The following is a 21,553-nucleotide window of genomic DNA, read 5'->3' on the forward strand; positions in this document are numbered from 1 at the left end:
AGATGCTCCACGGTTTTGGTGACAGAAGGGGGCGTACATTTCCTCTGTTCCCATCCTTTCTTTATCCCCTCTGAGGCCCACACAGGCAGCAGCGGAGCTGGCACAAGATTTGGCAGCACAGCAGGGGCACAGCCAGTATCTAGAACAGTGAGATTTCTGCATCTGAGACCAGTATTTTCTTGGACAAAACATGAGGGACCCCGGGACTGTGGTACCTCCTGTGTGTGCAGTTTTTCGAACAGATGGGCCCTCCTTCCCATTCCAGGGCCCTGGGTGGAGAGGAGTTCCCGCCTTGCTGGGTCCAGCTATGGCTGTGCTACGAGAACGTTGGTCCTCTTTCCTACTGAGTTCTTTACCTCCCAGGAGGTAGAGCGTCCTGTCTCAGGACTTGCTTTGTGGTTCATCGCAGGCCAGGGAGGTGGAGAGTCCATTCTGGGTTCTTCCAGTGGCAGCAGGAATTACATTTCCATCTCTAGCTATTGTCCTAATAGGTTCTCCTTGTGTTGTTCAATTCACCCAGCCCATGGTGTCATGTTCTTAACATGGTCCTCTGGACATAATTATGGCTCTCCCTGTGCCAGATGTCACCTGAGGTAACGTGTCCTGGTGGATCCAGTTGACAAGTGGGAAGCTGAACCTACAGAAGCCTCTTCCATCTCGGTTCCTGCAGAAGAGTTGGGTCTCCAGCTCAAGTGAGACAAGCAACTGAGGCCTGGTCTGCCCAGCCTGTCCCTTCTCTAACTTGTACCAGGAAACATCCTGACCCTGCCTTGTTGTGGCTTCTGAGAACTCACTTAACAGTATTAAATCAGCGTTTGAAGACCAGTGGGAAAATCTTGCTTCTCTTAGGAACTTTTTTTTTTTTTTTTCAAATGGAAACTTCTCCTAAGTCCATGCCACCTCACATCACCTGGATATCTTTGCTGGCCATGTCCAAACTGTAATTGTCATTTTCCCCAGTGGCTTTATATGACAGGTCTCCGTATCTATGTTGAAGAGAGAAGGGAGGAGAACTCTATGGCTTTTCCCTCCGGGGAATGCTGGGCAGGTCCTGCTTGTAGCATTCCTTACATCTCAGATGGCCACCCATTCGGTGCCATGGGTATTTCCAAGGGCTCTCCTCCCTGCAATCCCACCATTGCTTTCCAGCTCCTGGGATGTTTCTCTGGTTTGGAGGATTCTCTTTTTTGTCATAGAAGACTCACTTATAGGAGCTGGCGGCGAACCTGATGTCAGTCTCTAGACTCTAGACCCCTTCTGGCATTTGCAGTTCTACTTAAGAAAGGTATTTGCTTGCTCTCTTTCCTTCCTTATGGGCAACCTTCATCTTTCTTTCTTTTTTTTTTTTTTTAATATTATTTATTTATTTATTCATGAGAGACACAGAGAGAGGCAGAAACATAAGCAGAGGGAGAAGCAGGATCCCTGCAGGAAGCCCAATGCGGGACTCGACCCCAGGATCACGCCCTGAGCCTAAGGCAGACACTCAACCGTTGAGCCACCAAGTTGACCCAACCTTGATCTTTCAAAAAGTAATCCACTGTCTCCTGTCTCAATATATGTCTCAATGTCTGTGAAGGAGAAGGGAGGACCCTAGTCCTTAGGTGACCTTAAGGTGACATTATACATAAGTGAAACAGTCTGGAAATTGAAAAACATCCTGGGAAGATGTGTGGGAGAGTATTTTTATGTAGCTTTAAATCAGTGTCTTGCAACCTTTTTTTTTTTTTTTTTGGTCCCCCTCCACATCACCTAGGAGGTGGTGCTTACTCCCTTCTGGCACATCGGCTCACAGTGGCAGCCGCAGCCACAATGTAGGGTATACACAGAGAACGCTAAAGTTTAGAAATGCTTTGAATGCCTCCTTTCTCTTTGGAGAGTCATTGTTCTATAAATACACCTTCCTAGGGCCTGTAAGCAGAGAACTGGTCAGAATCACAGAGGGTCATTCATAGCTCAGTGACTGTTAATGAAACACCTGTTCTGGGCAAAGCACTATGTCAAGCATCAGGGACATAATAAAGACAGATGGGAAGAGGCCCTGGCCTAGGAGAGGGAAGCATACACATAAGAGAAGCATACCCTCACTACAGGTGTAAAATTAGGAGGTGCTAAGGATCGCACCAGGGCTACTAATAACATACTCCTGGAATTCAGAGGAGGGCTCTCTGCTTCTGCCCATGGAGGTCATGTAAGACTTGATTAGAGAAGGTGGCCTGCTTGGGTAGGGCTGGACTTTTTACAACAGGGCCAGGGAAGGGGTTGTAGGTGAAGGAGAGGGCAGGGAGGGGAACGCAGAGTGGGCATGGAGGGTAGATTCTCTCATGGGTTCCTGGGAAGGGCAGGAGCTCAGCAGAGGAACAGAGGTGGCGGGCCCGGGACACCTGCCCTCCCAGCCCTGTTGAGGCAAGGGGCAGAGCTGGCACAGAGATACAGGGGGAGAGGATGGCCCCTTCTCCTCGCGGGGAGGAGGGCTTTCAGGACCCTGGAAAGCTATGTGTCCAAACCCCTCCCTCTCCCCATTCTTCTTCCTCCTCCCAGGGTTCGGTCTCCCAGGCTCAAAATCCCAGCCCTCCGATTCCTCCTCTTTTTTCCATTTATATCCCCTTAGTTACCAAAATCTGTGTTTTTTTTAAGTGGTTAAAAACTTGTTATTGTAACAGGCATAACATAAACTTCACCCTTTGACCATCTTTAAGCATACAATTCATTGGCAGTAAGTACATTCTCAATATTGTGTAACCATCACCACTGTGGAGTTCTAGAAGTTTTCGTCATCCCAAACACAAACTCTGTCCCCATGAAGCAGTAACCTCCTCTTCCCCTCCCACCCTCCACTCCAGAAGTTTCTATTTCTGTCTCTACGAATTTGCCTAATTCTGAGTCCCTAGAACCCTATCACATTTTTGAGTTTCATCCATGTTATTGGTGCCTTTCTGAATTTTCTTCTTTTTTAAAGGCTGGATAATGTTTCACTGTCTACAGGTACCACATCTTGGATGTCCCTCCATCTGTGGATGAATGTTGGGGTTCAGACCCTGATGTTTCAAAGCCCCACGTATCATGGCTCTTGTCATCCCCTGAGTTGCCTCCCACCTTGGTCTAGACAACAATCGCTGCGTGTCTCCGCAGCAGCACCTGCCCCTCCGGGTCCAGAGGCTTCACCTTCACAGACCTGGCCTCGGGTCCCATTGTCGCATGGAGCCGGGGCAGGATGTGCAACTTTTCCTGGGCACAGTTTGCTGTGTTTGAATCAAAGCTGAGAACATCCCCGGACAGTGAGGACTATTGTGAGGATCGCATTTAGTCGTGTTTGTAATTGCTCAGTATGGGGGGTCCTAAAGAAATCGTAATTTCCAGCTGATTTCCTGCAAGGTCTTCCTCCCTTCTCCTACCCAGCTTAACCCTGTCGCTTGTTCCAGATTAACTTCCTGAAAATCCTAGCGCTGAGCTGGGGAGTTGCTTCCAGCCTTTGGGTTTGGTCCCCCTGCCCTGAAGCAGTGCGAATGTTCTGAGACCACCCATCCCTTGAGGACCAGCCCCACCTTGTGCATAGGAAGAGTAAATAATGTACATGCCCCAAGGGAGGGTGAGACTCAGTCATCAGGAGTCACCTGGGCTTTCATTCTGTGGGGTGTCCTCTCTGTCACCAGGGCTTTCATTCAGTGGGGCGTCCTGTGGGTCACTACGATTTGAACATCATCAGGTAGAGAAGGCACCTTTCCTGAAAGTACCTCTGCCAGTCCTGGTCTTGCGTCCTCATAAAGGCCAAGTAACAGATTTTGGGCTTTTCTAAGGCAAAGAAGTTTAACACCAGCTGGGTGTTATTTCTGGAGGTGTGACTTTACAAAGGCAAATATTGGATATTATCGTCAAAAGCTTTTAAAAGTCAGTTTAAAGGGCAGTAAAGTATGAGGTTGAGTTATATGAATATGGAGCCATCAGACAAATTTTTTAAACTATCCTAACAAGGGGCGCCTGGGTGGCTCAGTGGTTGAGGGTCTGCCTTCAGCTCAGGTCATGATCCCCCGGTCTTGGGATTGTGTCCCTCATCGGGCTCCCTGCTCAGTGCGGAGCCTCCTTTCCCTCTGCCTGTGTCTCTATTTCTCTCTCTGTGTGTCTCATGAATAAATAAAGAAAATCTTTAAACTGTCCTAACATTATACAAATGTGTTCCTGTGACTTGGGAGGATTTGTTCAGTGGTGGCCACATATGTGACCTCACAAAATGCTTCAACTTGGAACAACTTAGATGGAAGAAATAAATGTGAAGGTATGCCACAAAAAAACACTTACCCTTAAAAAGGGGCTGTAGGGGTATGCCTAGGATACTGTTTGAAGAAGCACGTTCAAAGAATTTTAATAAAATATCAGTGAAATGCAAACAGGGAGAAAGCATACACTTCTCAAGTAATTTATTGTCATGTGACTTAAATATATATGTAGCTTACTGAATACAGAAACTATTAGATTTAGACATTGGACCATCTCATCTAGTCCCTACAAGTTTATCTGTTCAAGTTGGACACATTATATTTGGAATCACTTGACTTGGGGGCATATATGGTAGTTGTAGCTTGATGGCCAATATGAACAGGTGAGGTATCCCCCTAATCTTACTGGTTAAAAATTAGTCTACCTTGATCCTTTAAAAGCTTTATGTCCTGGGTGCTTGGGTAGCTCAGTCGGTTAAGTGGCTGCCTTTGGCTCAGGTCATGATCCTGGGGGTCCCAGGATTGAGCCCTGCTCAGCAGGGAGCCTGCTTCTCCCTCTCCTCCCAGCTTGTGCTCTCTCTCGCTATCTCTGTCTCTCTCTCTCTCAAATAAATAAAAATAAAATTTTTTAAAAAAATAAAAAACTTTCTGTCCTGCTCTTTGTAACTTTGGGGAGATGGGCAGGGGAGTGGTTTAGCATAGAATTTTCAACTTGACCTGAATATTTCAATAACTCTGCTTTCTGAAAGCAGAGCATCTCTGCTTCACTTCTCCTTTCAAATTCTTGGAAATTGAATTGGCAATCCAGTGAATCACTTTAATGAAAATTAAGTGGGTTTAGGGTTTCCTCTACTTAGTTGGGAAGAAACGCTCCAAGGTCGTGGGGTGGGGGTGGGGGGTAATTCCCCCACATGTGTGGGATCCCGAAGTTACCCTGATGGTCTTTCTCCTTCTCATGCTCACAATGAGAAGATGGGCCGAGGGCAGTGACCATGGTCAGGAGTTCCCATACAGAATAGGGTTTGGACACTATGTTTTCCTCTCTAACTGGTGGGCCCTGACAGCCCTGTGGAACTTCTCTGCACCCCAGCTTGAGGGAGAGCCCGGCTGCTCTTTAGGTTCAAGGGGGGATGGCTTAAGCAAATCTAGCTTTAGGTCATTTGCCAGCCAGGGTTAGGGAGCACAAACCCAGTGGTTTTGGAGTGGCACATTGAAAGAACAGCACACGGTCTGGCTGCCGCTCTCTTGTTCCTCTCCGAGGCTGAGCTCTCCCCAGCCAGCACAGGACAAAGGGGGAATTTCAGCCTTCTGTAAATAGCCTATTGTACGAGGGGAGGAGGTGGGGCAAGGAATGGCAGCCTCTTGCCAGTTTGGCTTGCTGCTTTTAAGGAAAGATGTCAGGATTTCTTCATTTGCTGCTGCCCGGGCAAGGGTGCTATTTATGTGGGTTTGCTTGAAGGCTGCATTCCTCATGAAGTATTCCATCACACTGCTATTATTCAGCTGAATGGGAGCTTGAGGAACTTTAGAAGGGAAGAAACATCCAGATCGCGCATTTTTTGGTTTGTAAATGATATGAAGAACATAAAATGCTGATGTAAGTACACATCTGCAGAATCACAGGAGCTGTGTGTGTGTATGTGTGTGCGCACGTGTGTATGCCTGCGTCCTTAGAGAATGATGTCCTTGTGAGTTACCTTTGCTCCAAGCCACTTTGTCCTGGTGTAAACAAAATTCTGGGAGGTGACCCTTTGTGTCCGGGTGGCCTTGAACCCATATGTTCAGAATCTAGCATGATGGGGCAAATGCTAGCAGTTATGTAAGACGTGGAGCGTTCACATGGAGTACAGATGCTAAGGTCTCACCATGCCACGGAATGTGAGTGCTGGAAGGACCTTTAGAAACCACCTGCTCTAATGATTCCTAAGCCGGGGTGGGGACTTGTGAGCCCCCTGTGCAAGGAGGTATGCCCGTGACTCCAGTGCAGAGGAGCAGCAGCTCTGCAGAGGCTAGGAATTGTTCGCTTAGAGGAAAAAGCATGACCTAAGAGTCAGTCAGGTCAGTGTCCCCGTCTTGGGACCCACCTCCTGGAAGGCTCTTAAATCTCCAGCCACAGCTTCCTTATGATCATCTTGTATTGCGATGTTCCCATGAGGTGAAAGCCTTCCCCAAACACTAAATCGGTGTGAGTTGTGCTGCTAGCTATACTTTGCAAAGTTTGGATAGGTAAGTACCAGGATTTCTGTTTCTGACAGTCATGCAAATCCAGTTTCTAGTACTTGGCCCTGTAATTTCTGCCCAGGTCTACTTAGAGGCACCCTACCCACTGGTTCTTTGCACTGGCCATATGCCATGCTTCCCTGACCATTGTTATGTTCTCATCATTCTGTGGTTTTAGACTTCAGCTTTATAGGAAATTAAAAAGACCTAAGAGAGCAAACTCATTTTTTTGTAGGTGTGGGCAGAGGAAGGATGTGCCAGAGAAGGTAGCTGCCAGTGGGCTTATGTGCTCTTGAGCGAGAAATACTGACTGCTTAAGCCTTTAAGCCGATTGAATCATATTCTTAGCAAACAGCAGCATTGTTATTTGTCCAGCCTCTAAACTTCCTGAGAGGACGATGTGGAAATTTGCTTTTGAAAAAATTTAAAAAATATTCCAACTAGAATACCACTGGAATAAGAATTAAAATCTGTCTGGGTTTTAATCATTGGTTGGCAAGTACCAGTCTTGATTCTTCTTCGAGACCTGTTGAGGGCCTGTTTCAAAGCGTGTTTATGTTCACCTGCAGCATCGAAAGGCTATTGATTGTGGCCAATTTTCTTTGAATGTAGTCTGCCTCCATCTCTACATACCCCAAATAACCTTTTCCTTAATAGCAGTTTCATAGAAGAGAGAAGATTTAGAATGCTTTCCATTCATGTTTGAGAGTTGTCCCTCATGTGGATCTAAAAGAAGGATTTGTGGGATCCCTGGGTGGCGCAGCGGTTTAGCGCCTGCCTTTGGCCCAGGGCGCGATCCTGGAGACCCGGGATCAAATCCCACGTCAGGCTCCCGGTGCATGGAGCCTGCTTCTCCCTCTGCCTGTGTCTCTGCCTCTCTCTCTCTGTGACTATCATAAATAAATAAAAATTTAAAAAAAAAAGTAAAAGAAGGATTTGTTTTAGTTCTTTATTGGATGGATTATCGTATTTCCTATGTACAGCATTAACCAGTTGGTTCAGTGAAGTTGGTTTGCAGCTTGTCACCTGGCTGCCAGTGAGAGGCATGAATTAAACTGTTATACCTTGTCATTACCCACTAAAGATAAGAATTTAACTGGATTTAAACCCTTAGCATTACACATCAGCGTCTGATTAAATGTTCTTGCATGGGTGCTACTAAGTCAGTAATTTTTTGAAGTTTTTCTTTTCTCCAAGTTTTCTTAATTTTTTTAGTTTCTTAGTTTATTTCTTATCTTTGGAGATAGACTTTTTGTCTTTCTTAGTCTAATGCTATCTTTAGCTTGGCTATTGGTGATGCTTAAAATAAGGGGAAAAATCACCAGTTTATGACGGTATTTGTTCATGGGGGAGTTATTTAAAATTCTCACACAGGGATGGGATTCTGTTGAACAGACCTCGCAAATTCACGTGATCTAGGTTTACAGAAATGACCTCAGGGACTTTTGGGACAGAAGAGACAAGGGCAGAGGGGTGTGTGTGTGTGTGTGTGTGTGTGTGTTGGGAAGGTCTTCCTCAGATTTGGGGTGCAGTGGGTATGAAGATGGCCAGAAGGTGGGGTGATTTGAAGAGAAGGCAGGTTTACACATTGTACACATCAGGTTGCTGCTTGTTTGTAGGGTGTCAATACTGTTTATGAAACCTGACCCCTCGGTGCCAACAGGACTGGACTTGATTTGTCTGCTTATCCTTACAGTCTCTGTATATGCATGCCTTCCTCACAGAGGCCTTGCCTCGTCCCCGAGTCCCACTGCTCGTAACACTTGTCACTTCTTGCAGACATTGCTTGCTTAGTTTTGTGCCTTCCCTCCCGCCCCCCAGCTGGTTAGCCCATTGAGAACCTGGACCAGGTCATCAGCACTGTCCTCCCAGCGGCTGGCACAGGGCCTTGCCCACACTGCGTGCTCTCATATGTTCACTGACTAGAGTAGTTCAATTCCTATGCGGTCATCTAGAATAAATCTGCTGTGAGTATACTATGGACAATCTGTTTCTTTCTTGGTCTGTCTCATGTTGGTTCGACATAACCACCCAACATCTGATCATTTATTTCGCTGGTTTTTAAAAGTATGTCCATTGTCTCTTCTTATTGGGATGCCAAGCAGAAAGAAAACAGTGTCTGTTTTCAGATCTGGCCTGGCAGTGACACTGAAGCCTGTCCCTGCCCATGGGTGGAGCAGTGGGGTGACTCTGCTCCCAGCTGCTCATTGGCCCATCCTCCACCCTCTCTTCTCCTGGGAAGTCAAGTATGAATTTTGCCTGCTAGTTACCTTTAGCCCAGTGGGCAGCAGCACAGGAGTCGGCATGTGACTAATGCCCTGAGAGACCTTGGCAGGTCGGGTAAGCAGCTGAGCTCCTCCAGCCTCCGCCCCACCCCCACCCTCGCCACCTCTTCTGTTCGGCAGTGGTGTGTCACCTAGCAGTCAGCTCTTGGTGGCAGATGGCGAGTGGTTTTGTAAGTACTGGAGCTTTCTCTCCAGAATTATGACCTGAAGAAATCTTGCTTGTCTGTTCCTTAATTGTTATGTAAAACCTGGAAATGTCCTGCATGTGTGCACGTGTGTGTGTGTGCGCGCGTGTGTACACAGAGCTGTTGTAGCACAAGATTGCATGAGCTGAGCAAATACAGTGCAGTCTTGATGGCCAGTGAAAACAATGGATACTCTGCTACTCCATTAAAAAAATTTTTTAAATAGTGTATATTAAAATGTAAAGATTTCTATATTTGAAAAAAGCTTATTTTCAGCTTTGTGACTTAGATATTTAAAAGAACACAGGATAAGTAGCTCATAAGTACCTTCTGAATTACAGCTAAAATGTTAGCACTTGGTTGATTGGCAGGCAGTTTTTGAGAAAAGCATTTCAGAGCATGTTCTTCCCTTTACTGCCCAACATTCTTTATAGCACTTATTTATCAATCATCTTCTCATTAGAATCATTCTTATTTTATTATCTGTACTGCACACTTTTTTATGCTGATATATATAGAAATTGTCTATAACTTCCACATTGAGGCTTTTATATACAGTAGGTTGTTCATCACATTTTCTTCTGTGTGTTTTAGCTTCTCAGTTTTGTTTGTAAACTCTGTAGTCAGGCATTGTGGGTTTTTTTTTTTTTTTTTTTTTTTTTTTTTTTTTAATTAGCTCTGTACCTTACTGTTCTGCACACAGGACTAATTACAAAGTCTTGGTAGATGAAATAATAAGGGTGCCCGGCATTTATTGAGCAGTTTCTAAGCTCTCGGTGTAAATCATTTAGTCATTATAAAAGTCCTACGAGATAGGTACTATTTTCAGCCTCCATTTACACTTAGGGAAATAAGGCACAGGAGGTGAAGTAATGTGTCCCAAATCCTACAGCTAATAAGCTGGGAAGATAAGATTTGGCTCTAGAATCTGGGATCTTAAATACCATTCTATGCCTTTTCTCAAATACTATGCTGCAACCTCTCTCTAGTTATTTGGTGGTTGGTTTAAAGTTTATGTGTACCCTTTTTTTTTTTTTTCTATTTTAGCCATACCATCTTGAGGAATGTAAAGGAAATGATTTGATCAGAATAGCAAACTACAGTCCCCCTGCACTTGTGTTGATGCTTTTGGTGCACAAAGAGCCTAGGGAAAGCAAGAGACACATTGAAATTTAGGTTGGTCTCTTTCACCCATTGGGAGCTAGTTCTGAGATGTGTCAGAAGTGGGAGTGGACAGCCGTTAGGTGGTGTGGGCTGATTTGTGCCTCCTTTCCTTTCTTCTCATTAACCCTGATAGAGAGTTGAGTGTATCAGGCAAGAAGGTGGTAACTGATGTCACCTGAGCATGTTGTGGCAGGACTTCTTCGTGAGTAAAAATCTTTTTTTTTTTTTAATTTTTATTTATTTATGATAGTCACACAGAGAGAGAGAGAAAGAGAGAGGCAGAGACATAGGCAGAGGGAGAAGCAGGCTCCATGCACCGGGAGCCCGACGTGGGATTCGATCCCGGGTCTCCAGGATAGCGCCCTGGGCCAAAGGCAGGCGCTAAACCGCTGCGCCACCCAGGGATCCCAGTAAAAATCTTTTTAAATGTGGGGAGTGGAAACTTCATGCAAAATGACAGAAGTAAAATGAATGTCTAAAGTGTTTTTAGAGAAATGACATTTGACCGCCAAAGAAAGAGCTGGACCATTAAACTGTGGTTTTTAACGCTTTGATGGCTCAGCCAGGCATCGAGTTGGATGGTTAGCCTTTGGGAGTTCTGGAGACTAGGCTTGCCTTCCTGGAATGAATGTGACGTTTTTCTCTTTTGACAGAATTCAGCTTAGGGAACCACCAACACAGGACAATGCAAGCCCACGAGCTGTTCCGGTATTTTCGAATGCCAGAGCTGGCTGACTTCCGACAGTACGTTCGCACTCTGCCGACCAACACGCTCATGGGCTTTGGAGCTTTCGCAGCCATCACCACCTTCTGGTACGCCACGAGACCCAGAGCCCTGAAGCCACCATGCGACCTCTCCATGCAGTCTGTGGAGGTGGCGGTAAGTAGACGGGCTGGACTGCCTGCCACGTGCGTTTTCTTTGTGTTCCCAGATTGCCAGCTGAATGCTATATTGATCCAGATCAGTCACCATCAAATATTTGCTTGCAAGGGCACTTTGTAAGCCAGAATGTGCTCAACAAACCGAAGTTTGTCAATAGGGTAATAAATGGAGGGTAGGGGTCAGAATAGAGAGCGGAGGGACCACGGAAGTCATGTTGGTTGGGTATCTCCCTATGGTCACACAGAGGCTTCTACCCTATGCTAGGCGCTCCAGGAAGCCGGAGGATTCTGTGGGCAGGAAAGGACAGGCACAGAGTTTCTGCTCCCTGGAGCAAGGCTTATGTTCCAGCAGAGAAGAGAGCTATCGAACAAATGTTCCAGAACGAAGGGTTTCATCTGTGTTGTATCTTATATCTGATACTTAGAACATATCCCCCAGCTTTGGGAAGGGACTCTTTGAGATTTCACCTGGAAAAGGCGAGGCTAGGAACTTGCCAGAATAACATGGCCACAGAATTTCAGGTAGAACATGAACAAAAGCAAGGGCATTCAGGAGGTTGAGCTGTTGAGGATTGTGGTTGGAACGTAACTTGGGCAAACTATAGGCCATGCTCTCATCGTCATGAAAATGAAACCAGAGTGTGTGTTCTTTAATTAGGGCTTCATAGGTGGGATGGCACAGGGAAAGCTAAGGACCCTTTCAGGAAGATTCTTTCCTAATGTTTCTGCTCTGCCTTCCTTCCCTTTTGAATCTCCAGTACAAAACGTAGGGCGTTGAAACGGTGAAGAAGCCACGTTCTCACTGGTGCTCTGACTCTTTGCCTCCTCTCTGCCTTGTAGTTTCTTTCTTTAGTCTACCCAAGTCAGAATTGATTTTCAGCATTATGACTTTCAACATATGTAAAGACTATTTCTTCTTCCCCATCCTGCCCTGCTTGCCAGGCTGATGGCCACAAGAAGGAGAGGTGCCCTTCCAGTCAAAGCCCTGGCCTGTTGAGTACCTTTTTGTTATTTATAGGGTTTTAGTTCTTTGCTTTCTTTTAGGCAGTTGCTTGAATTCATGAATTTTTTTTTGAATTCATAAATTTGAAACGCTTAAAACATATAGAAGGTATGTCAGTCTAATTCATGCCAAAATGTAAAAATAAAATGACTGAATTATTGCCAAGAAAAGTTGGCTTTGCACCTTATTTATGAGGTAAATGTGAGTTAATATTTCACCTAAGCTGGTCACAAACCAAGAAGGAGTGGAATTCAGTTTTTCTAATAGATTTGACATTCCTTTTCTTCTGGGGGAGGACCCAGTGTCTCATAGTAGCATTGCCATCACCATGAAAAGAGTACTTGGCAAGTGCAGATGTAAGATATTTATAATTCAGCAGTAACTGTAAATGCCTAATTCGTATTGTATGAGAAATTGTGGAGGCACTCACAGTGTGCTTTTTAAGTTCCAGCTCAGCATAAAGTCATTGTGAGACTTATTAAAAATAAGCTTTCATGTCCTCTGTAGAACAGTTTACAATTACTGCTAAGCCAAAAGAAGATTAAAATCTGTAATTCCACTGCCTCGTAGAGAGGCTTCCTGATTTTTCTCTTTGCTTATAGAAATAGATTTAGCTCTGATTTTCAGAACTTGTAGGTCTTAGGAATGAGATAGAAAATTTGCTTTGCATTTCTAAAAAAGCCCTTAAAATAGTGAATTTAAGACTAGCTTTGAATTCCAATGCTCAGTAACTATAGATGCTTTTCTATAGCTAGCATGGTCATACAGACTTCTGTGGCAGAAAGAAGCACTTAATTCACTTCATTAAGTATTCATGAAGCGCCTGTATATCTGGCATGGTGGCAGGAATGGGTTGCCAGGATAAAATATTGTTGTTTTGTTCCTACTTTGAAAACAAGTAAGCACCATTTGCCAGTCCACACCCTGATCTTACGCCTCCTGCCCCCATTTCACATTCATATTTTTACCCTCCTCTTCCCATAAACCTTACACGGGTATTAAAATGACAGGAATCTGCCCTTTTTGGTTTTGCTGCATCTCATCTCTATCCACACCGCCTGATCCCAAGCTACACCTTCTTTAAGCAGCAGCACAGAGGTTCTTGAGAAGTTACAGCTTCTAACATTTCTTTTTAAAAGTCAGGGTGATAGGGGCACCTAGGTGGCTCAGTCGGTTTAGTGTCTGCCTTTGGCTCAGGTCATGATCTCAGGGTCTTGGAATCGAGTTCTGCATCAGGTTCCCTGCTCAGTGAGGAACCTGCTTCTTCCTCTCCCTCTGCCTGCTGCTCCCCTTGCTTGTATTCTCTCTCTCTCTCTCTCTCTCTCTCTCTCTCAAATGCATAAATGAGATCTATAGCTCGTGCTATAGCCCCATGTAGGAAAGGTGGTGAGGACATAGGCTGGTAACGGGACAGAAAAGCCGGAGTTTGGAACAGAATCCTACAAGCCTTTCTTAACTTTCAAGCTTGGTTTGACCTGCACTCTGTTTAGAGGGCTCTGCCCCTGCATCCATGGTTGCAGCTGACACCCGCCTGCAGCAGCGGGACCCAGAGGCTGCCTTTCCTATGTGTCAGGGAGGAACTTCCAGCTGCCACAGAATTTTTCTGCCCCTGCTCCACAACTCTGAGCTGTGGATAGAAGTGAGTTTCTCTGTATCCGTGTGGCCTTTAATCACTTTCATAAGTGATGTGTGCATTTCCAGGTTTGTTTGCCTCTGCCTGTTGGCTGAGGTTAGATCCCTGTGTCCCCCTGGAGAAGACGGCCTTCACCGCAGTGACCTAAGCCCTTCGCGACTGGTGAGGGCCCAGATCACCTTGCGGCCCAGGGACAGAGGAGAGCGTGATGGAGCCAGAAGGGCCCAAAGAGGCAGAGGCTGGACCTGGCTCCTCTGCCTAGACCAGGCAGCTTTGGGCAAGTTCCCTTGACTTTCTGACCTTGAGATTCCTGGAAAACAGGAGTGACAGTATCTTCCCTCCCTCGTGGGGATGTTGAGAGTACTGCATTGAGGGGACACCTGGGTGGCTCAGTGGTTGAGCCTCTACCTTTGGCTCAGGGCATGATCCTGGAGACCCGGGATCAAGTCCCGCATCAGGCTCCCCGCAGGGAGCATGCTTCTCCCTCTGCCTGTGTCTCTGCCTCTCTCTGTGTCTCTCATAAATAAATAAATAAAATCTTAAAAAAAAAAGAAAAAAGAGGAGTGCATAGATATTTGCAGAGTATCCGCTTGGCCCATACTAAGTGTCCAGTAAATGTTAGTTTTCTTCTTCTGTTAAGGCCTGATGTTTTATACACAAGAAAACAGCTGAATCCAAAGAGGCAAAATTATATCGTATTGTTTTTTTTAAAGATTTTATTTATTTATGCATGAGAGACACAGAGAGGCAGAGACACAGGCAGAGGGAGAAGCAGGCTCCACGCAGGGAGCCCGACCTGGGACTCCATCCCAGGACTCCAGGATCATTCCCCAGGCCGAAGGTGGGCGCTAAAAAACTGAGCCACCCAGGGATCCCCATATTGTTAGTGGAATACCTAGAAGTCTGTTACACTGCTGTCATTAACAGGAGTTGAAAGTTACATATTATAACTGGGGCTCTTCAGGGGCCAGAGGAGGATGAATAAAGATAATAAGGAAAGTTTGGTTCTATCTAGATTAATCTGAAGAGTTGGTGGCTAGACCTTTGAACCCAGGAGCAGCTTCTTCTGCAAATGGGGATTACAGGCAGATGGATCTGAAGGTAGTGACGGAATTGAAGGAAGAAAAGGAACAGGTGGTAGAAGAGAGCCTGAGGTTCTGCACACAGGTTGGGTGTGGGGGCAGACACTGTCAAGGATGGGGTGGGAGTGAGGCCTGGGCCGGGAGCCGGGAGCCTGGAGCTGTCACAGCCTGGGCCACAGCAGCAAAAGTGGATTTCTGGTGAGCTTCTGCCTCCCCTCCTCCTCTACTCCTGTACCAGCTTAGACATAAATGGGGTCAGGGCAAAACTCGGTGTGATCGGGTCATAGGCCCACCTACCAGAGTTTAAGAGATTGAGGCAACAGACTCTTCCGAAGTGTAAATGAGAATCATTATAACTGCTGCAGGAGGTCGTAAAAGGAATATGGGAATCCTTCCAACTGGTGAGAGATGTCGTCTAGGCCTTGAGATGGCTTACTTGTCAAAAGATGGATTTTGGATAGCCGCTGTCAGATTATAACGTACTTAAATGATAACCCAAGTTACTTGCTTTGTTTTTAAATATTAGAGAAGGGAGTAAATTGTAGGATGCAAAAACCTTTTTTTTTCTTTTTGAAAGATTTTATTTATTCATGTGAGAGAGCACCAGCAGGGGGAGGGGCAGAGGGAGAGGTAGAAGCAGGTTCTCCCCTGAGCAGGGAGCCCGATGTGGGGCTCGATCCCAGGACCCCGGGATCATGACCTGAGCTGAAGGCAGACGCTTAATCGACTCAGCCATCCGGGAGCCCCCAAAAACTTTTTTATACCAGTAAGTCCATAGCCTTTTTAAGACTTTATTTGAAGAATATCAGAACTTAGTTTCAAATTTACCTCTGGCAACTAATTAGTCTATAACAGATTCACTGTTTAAACTTGTTAGTTATTACTCCTTGGCTCTAGTGTGGGTTCATATCTTTCAAGATGCAGAACCAGTTCTATGGGTCTCCCTTATCTTGCCTCCCTAAATTGGATGCGTTCCACGGCAAATGATCTAGTGACATTGAGGCGAATGTTGGCTGGCTGGCCCTTTGGCGTGAAAGGTTGAGTTGACACATCCACATGGTGGGGTATATAAGGTTAGCAGCTGGCCTTAGCAGTTTAGTCCTGTACCCCAGAAGGTCTAATATGGAGGATGTGGCGTTCTGGATTTAATGTTCTGTGGCACGGAGCAGTTATCTGACAGGCATCCATTCAGAAGCACTTGAGCATCGGCCGAGTAATGTGTGCACAATCCCCGGGAAGGAGAGGCTGCTGCCCTCATGCAGCTTATGGGCAGGCGGGCAGTGCAGCCAAGGACTCCTTCTTTCCCTGGGAGAGGGCAAGGATTGTCCTTAAACTAAGAGCAATGTGAGCAACTTGTTCTCATGCCCTAAAGCAAGATCTCTGGTTCCTTCTCCCTTAAGAACTCTGAAAGGAGGGGCACATGGGTGGCTCAGTGGTTGAGTGTCTGCCTTCCGCTCAGGTCATGATCCCAGGATTCCTGGGATGGAGTCCTATAGCGGGCTCCCGGCTCAGCGGGGAGCCTGCTTCTCCCTCTGCCTGTCTCGGCCTGTTTCTCTGTGTCTGTCATGAATAAATAAATAAAATATTAAAAAAAAAAAAGAACTCGGAAAGGAGCAAACTGAATGTAACATACCCGGCCTGTGGAAGCAATGCTCAATAAATGGCCTGGTTTTAAGTTTCGACGAAGACTCACATTGGACTCACAGCCTGCCTGCCTCTGGGGTAATGACATTGGCAACACAGAGTGACGATGACAAAGAGAGGTTGACTCGGAGAAGCAGTGAGAAGGGTGGTTGCCCGCGGCTGCAGGTGGGGGAATAGGGCGAAAAGGGCACAAACGTTCAGCTGTCAGAGGAGCGAAGTCTGAGGATCCACCTAGAGCGTCGCAGCCGTGGTTGGGAGCCCTGCATCGTCCGGTTGAGATTTGTCAAGAGAGTAGGATTGAAGGGTTTTCACGGAGAAAGAAAAAAAAATGCGACTCTGTGGGGCGATGAGCTACTCCATGGGGAGAACCTTCCCACTGTCCAGGCGCACGTGGGGTCACCTCGAGCGCTGCAGGGGCCTTGTCAATTGCATCCCAGTAAAGCGAGGAAAACCAGAAGGCGAAGCGAGGTGATGTGCTGGACAAGAGCAGCTGGGGCTGGCTCCGTGTGGGGGTGCTCATGTCCAGCTGGGCAATGGCACCCCCCCACCCCCAGCGCTGTGAGGCATGGGTGCAGGGAGCTGCCGGGGCAGAGCAGCAGGAGACATTGCCTGGGAAGGGCAGGTGCGCTCAGGTGGTGGAACCGCTGCCACCAGCCTGGCGGTCGGTGGCAGAGCACCTGTAAGAGGAGGTGTTAGACTTCCCAACTTGAACCCGGTGGGAGGTAGCAGGGGAGCATAAAGAGGAAGGGTATTAGCTGCCGTCTCGTTGTTTCTGTAGTCACTCGTAAATATAGACATAAATAAAAACAAGTTTTCATCCTTGGGAAGACTCGGAATGGTCCACCAGAAGTACGTGTGGGACTTCCGGGGAATCTTCTGGTTTGATCCGTCAGCTTCATACTTGTCAATAATACTTTTGCAAATCCTTGTTTTGGAGCATTAACCTTCATTTACTTGCCATCTGTAATCACACGTTTCCAGTCAATATTGCCCACTGCTTGGGCTTCCCTGGTCTAACTGCAAATTAATTGTGCATGTGGTCAAAGATATATGCAAAGATTTGCCTTTCTTTTTCCCCAAAGATTTCATTTATTTATTCACGAGAGACACAGAGAGAGAGAGAGAGAGGCAGAGACACAGGCGGAGGGAGAAGCAGGCTCCATGCAGGGAACCCGACGTGGGACTCGATCCTGGGTCTCCAGGATCACATCCTGGGCTGAAGGTGGTATTAAACCGCTGGGCCACTGGGGCTGCCCAAGATTTGCCTTTTTAATCTTATCCCAAGCAACTTGGCTGCTGTGGTGCTTAGAGCGCTTTCAAACACGTTTTTCTGAAGCGTATGGCATCTGAGGGCATTCTCAGCAAGCGGTCCTGGCAGTTGGGGCAGTGGATGGAGAAAATGTATTTGGAAGGGTGTTCCTGTTTAGATGTATTATTCTGGGAGTGTGCAAACAGCGGCATTTTCATACCTTTGGGGTAACTTTAGCACCCCTGCTAAGACACAAGAGGCTTCTTAATAACATAGTATGAAAAAAAAAAAGGGGGGGATCCCTGGGGATCTCAGTGGTTTAGCACCTGCCTTTGGCCCAGGACATGATCCTGGAGACCCTGGATCAAGTCCCACGTCAGGTTCCCTGCATGGAGCCTGCTTCTCCCTCTGCCTGTGTCTCTGTGTCTGTCTGTCTGTCTGTCTCTCTCTCTCTCTGTGTCTCTCATGAATAAATAAATTAAATCTTTTTTTAAAAAAAGGTATGAAAAACCTTGCTAATTACTTTCTCTTAACTAGACTCACATTGTAGGAAGCTTAACTGAGTTAAGTGGCTAAAAAGTCTCACCTATTAATTGAAAGCGACCAGTGATTTGAATGAGGCAGTAGCAGTATCAGTTCTGGTCACGGGGCAGCGGTGGGTAGGTGAGTAGGCTGCAAAGTAAAGGGCAGGCATTACAGAGAACTGAAGGCAGAGTTTCTGATCTTTGTGCCAAGGCCAGCCCACAGGCTGCCTTTAGGAATTCAAAGAAAGACAGGTGATTGTTTTAGAAAAATTTATTTCTGGCTTCCATTTAACCACGCAGTAAAAGCTTAATAAGTTCACTAACTAGGAACAAGGTTAACACAGGTCTGAAAAAACAATTTGATTTTGTACAAAGGACGCTACCTCCTAGAGGCTTCATCAAGCAGAAGTGTGTGCTGGAGTATTTATTTAAGTTTAAAAATAGCCTCCCCACAAGCAGGGTCAACTCAGGCCAAATGAAAAATGACAAATATAAACTTTCTGAGCCTCTCGACAAAAATCCCTACTTACATTCATGTCTAGAAGGCCAGCCATGGGTGAGAATAGACACTGGTTCCCTTTAGAATAGTCAAAAGTGGAGCAGAATAACTCACATATTCTAAATGGCAGGCATGTAGAGATGCTATGGGCAGTTTTGTTTTGCTGGAACAATGTGTGTTTGTGGGATTTTGGATTTTGTGGCTCTAGACTTTCTTCCCTCTCACGGAGGTGGGAGGGTGCTATTTCCCCTTCTGTGGTTGGCCGATTTCCCCTGGTGATGACATTGAAATGTGCTCAGCAGCACAGAACTATAGTTTCTAAATACTGTGCCAGCCTCTCCCCCACCCCGATGTAAGCACATCCTCCCCTTGGGATGGCAGTGGGGAGGCTCAGGAAGTAGGAAACTTTAGAGTGAATGAAGGGTGCAATGGAAGCCCCTCTGAGGACTAGGGGAAAGTATTGGAGAACCGAAAAACTGAGCCTGGCACCGGTGACCTGGGTCTGGCTCCTTGAAGATGGAGATGAGTGATGTGTGGGTGAGTTTGAACCCGCTCGTGATCCGCAGAGAAACCTGTTACCATACCAGATATCCACGGAGCTGGGCCCATGACCTTTTAAATGTCACCCCACAGCCTCCCCCTCGGGTTGTCATCTCACCTGCGGAGTGGCTGGCATGTAGCCCGTGCTCAGGAAATCCTCACTTAGCTTCCCTCATTCCTGCACTCTGGCGACGGAACCCAGCACTGATTGTGACGTGATGGTTCTTCCCTTTCTTTACTCCTGGGCACCTCAGGAAGTCAGCTAGTTCAGTGGTGAGCATGAACATTGATCCTGAGCGTTCCCCGTTATGCTGGGACGTTTACAGTTCAGCCTATCATGGGGAGTCTAAGTGAGTTCTAGATGTCCTGTTGTTACCGTTCAGGAAAGACGGTTGGGAAGGTCGCCAACTGGCTGGCCTTTAAAAGCCCCGGTTCGGTATAGCAAAGATCTAGTGTTGCTGGAGATGAGAATCGATGGCCAGAGAGTCTCTCTAAGAGGTCCCTGGATGGAAGAGCGGCTTTGTGCCCGGGAAGTAGACAGTGGTGTTTTGGGCAGAATAAGATGCGTGGAGAAATCTAAGTGCTGGGAAGAGTATTTCACATGGAAGATGTTGGCGACAGCCCAAAAATAAAAACTCCAACAAAACCCAACAACAAACCCTGTGCTCAGGGCTGTGGTTCTACGTGCTACTTTCCCCCTAGAGGTGGATTTAACATTAAAATCTAGTCACGTCTTCAATAGCCTCCTTACTAGTCATACAGTTCTCTCGTGGCCTGTAGACACCCATTTTCTAGATTGAGATGGACAAGACCAGTTTATAAAGCTTGGGTATTTCCATCCCCCAGAAGTCCTCAAGGATGTGATTCCCCTTTGCATTTAAATGTGAGAGTGCACAAAATGACTCTCACCTTTGGGAGTCCTTTCCCCACCCCCCCAAATACAGGTTTTCTCTGCTGTCTGAAAGTAGGCTTACAAAAGCCTAGATGACAAAGCAAGAGTGTTCCCCCACTTTCCAAAAGTTCAAGTTATGCCACTTCCCTTTTACAAAAGACTACATTGATACAGTAACAGTTTTTTTCATTAACGTAAAACTCCTCTTCAGATTTCTTCCAGTTAGTGAAAATAGGTACTAATGTGCATCTTTCATAAAGTCAAGTGTCATAAAGTGAACTTTCAGAGAGCAGGAGCCAGGGCCTGTATTTGTATTGGCAAGAGTTCTGTTCTTGGGAACCACCGATATGCACATGTACACCGTGGTCCTGCCTTTACTGGCCCCAAGTAGAACTTGAACTTTTATTTCCTAATTCAGTCCATGTGGGAAGTCCAACCTCAGGAGGACCGTTAGCTTACCCTACAACCCAGGAATTGCACTACTGGGTGTTTGCCCCAAAGATACAAAGGTTGTGATCCGAAGGGGCACCTGCACTCCAATGTTTATACAGTAATGTCCACAATAGCCAGATTACAGAGAGAGCCCTTACATATTTATACACACTGGAATATTATTCAGCATCAAAAAATGAAATCTTGTCATTTGCAATGACAAGGATAAAACTAGAGGGTATTATGCTAAGCAGAGTAAGTCAGAGAAAGACCATTATCATATGAGGAATTTAAGAAACAAAACAGAGGATCATAGAGGAAGGGAGGAAAAAATAAAACACGAAATCAGAGAGAGACACACCATAAGAGACTCTTAATCATAGGAAACAAACAGGGTCGTTGGAGGGGAGGTGGGGGTGAGGGGACAGGGTAACTGGATGATGTAGTGAGCACTGGGTGTTATATAAGACTGATTAACCTCTGGCTTCTACCTCTGAAACCAATAATACGTTATATGTTAATTAATTGAATTTAAATTTCTAAAAGAGGAATATTGGCTTATGTAGATGTTGCAAAACGTACTCATGACCACCGATTTGACCATAGTGTCACCATTTTCTATTTTTTTTTAAATTGGAAAAACTAAAACCACATTAAAGAAGTGTATAGCATAATCTTTCTTGACACTCAATCTTTTTTTTTCTTAAGATTTTATTTATTCATGAGAGACAGAGAGAGAGAGAGAGAGAGAGAGAGAGAGGCAGAGACACAGACAGAGAGAGAAGCAGGCTTCCTGAGGGGAGCCCGATGCGGAAATCAATCCCAGGACCCTGGGATCATGCCCTGAGCCGAAGGCAGTCAGATGCTCAACCACTGAGCCACCCAGGTGGCCTGACACTCAGTCTTACAGAGTGATTTCCTGCACATTTCATTAGAATTGTCTGCTTAGCTCTCCCTATTTCTTGAGGACAATTGAAACCCCGGCCTCTACCCTCAATCTGTAGCTTATATCAGAAATCCAGAAGTATTATTTTTTTCATTTAAGTAGATGTTCCTAGAAATAGCGACATGTACTTGCATGACCCAGTAATGAAATGCCCTCCTT

The 21,553-nt window shown here is 46.0% G+C and overlaps 1 protein-coding gene across 10 annotated transcripts in view; it reads left to right on the forward strand.

The window, feature by feature from the left end:
* ACSL1 (acyl-CoA synthetase long chain family member 1) overlaps positions 1 to 21,553 on the forward strand; it is a 70,469-nt gene that overhangs the window by 11,833 nt on the left and 37,083 nt on the right. For 4 of the 10 annotated variants that reach the window (XM_049095190.1, XM_035699742.2, XM_025471815.3 and 1 more), the window contains exons 1-2: positions 9,551 to 10,270; positions 10,722 to 10,948. In XM_049095190.1, coding sequence (XP_048951147.1) covers positions 10,237 to 10,270; positions 10,722 to 10,948 — 261 coding nt within the window. In that variant the 5' untranslated portion in view covers positions 9,551 to 10,236. Of the gene's footprint in view, positions 1 to 5,642; positions 5,812 to 8,718; positions 8,890 to 9,550; positions 10,271 to 10,721; positions 10,949 to 21,553 lie in introns of those variants that run through there. The other 6 variants (XM_049095191.1, XM_025471816.3, XM_049095193.1 and 3 more) reach the window with 5 other exon arrangements.

This window comes from Canis lupus, chromosome 16, assembly GCF_003254725.2.
Source record: "Canis lupus dingo isolate Sandy chromosome 16, ASM325472v2, whole genome shotgun sequence".
Classification (NCBI taxonomy): Eukaryota; Metazoa; Chordata; class Mammalia; order Carnivora; family Canidae; genus Canis; species Canis lupus.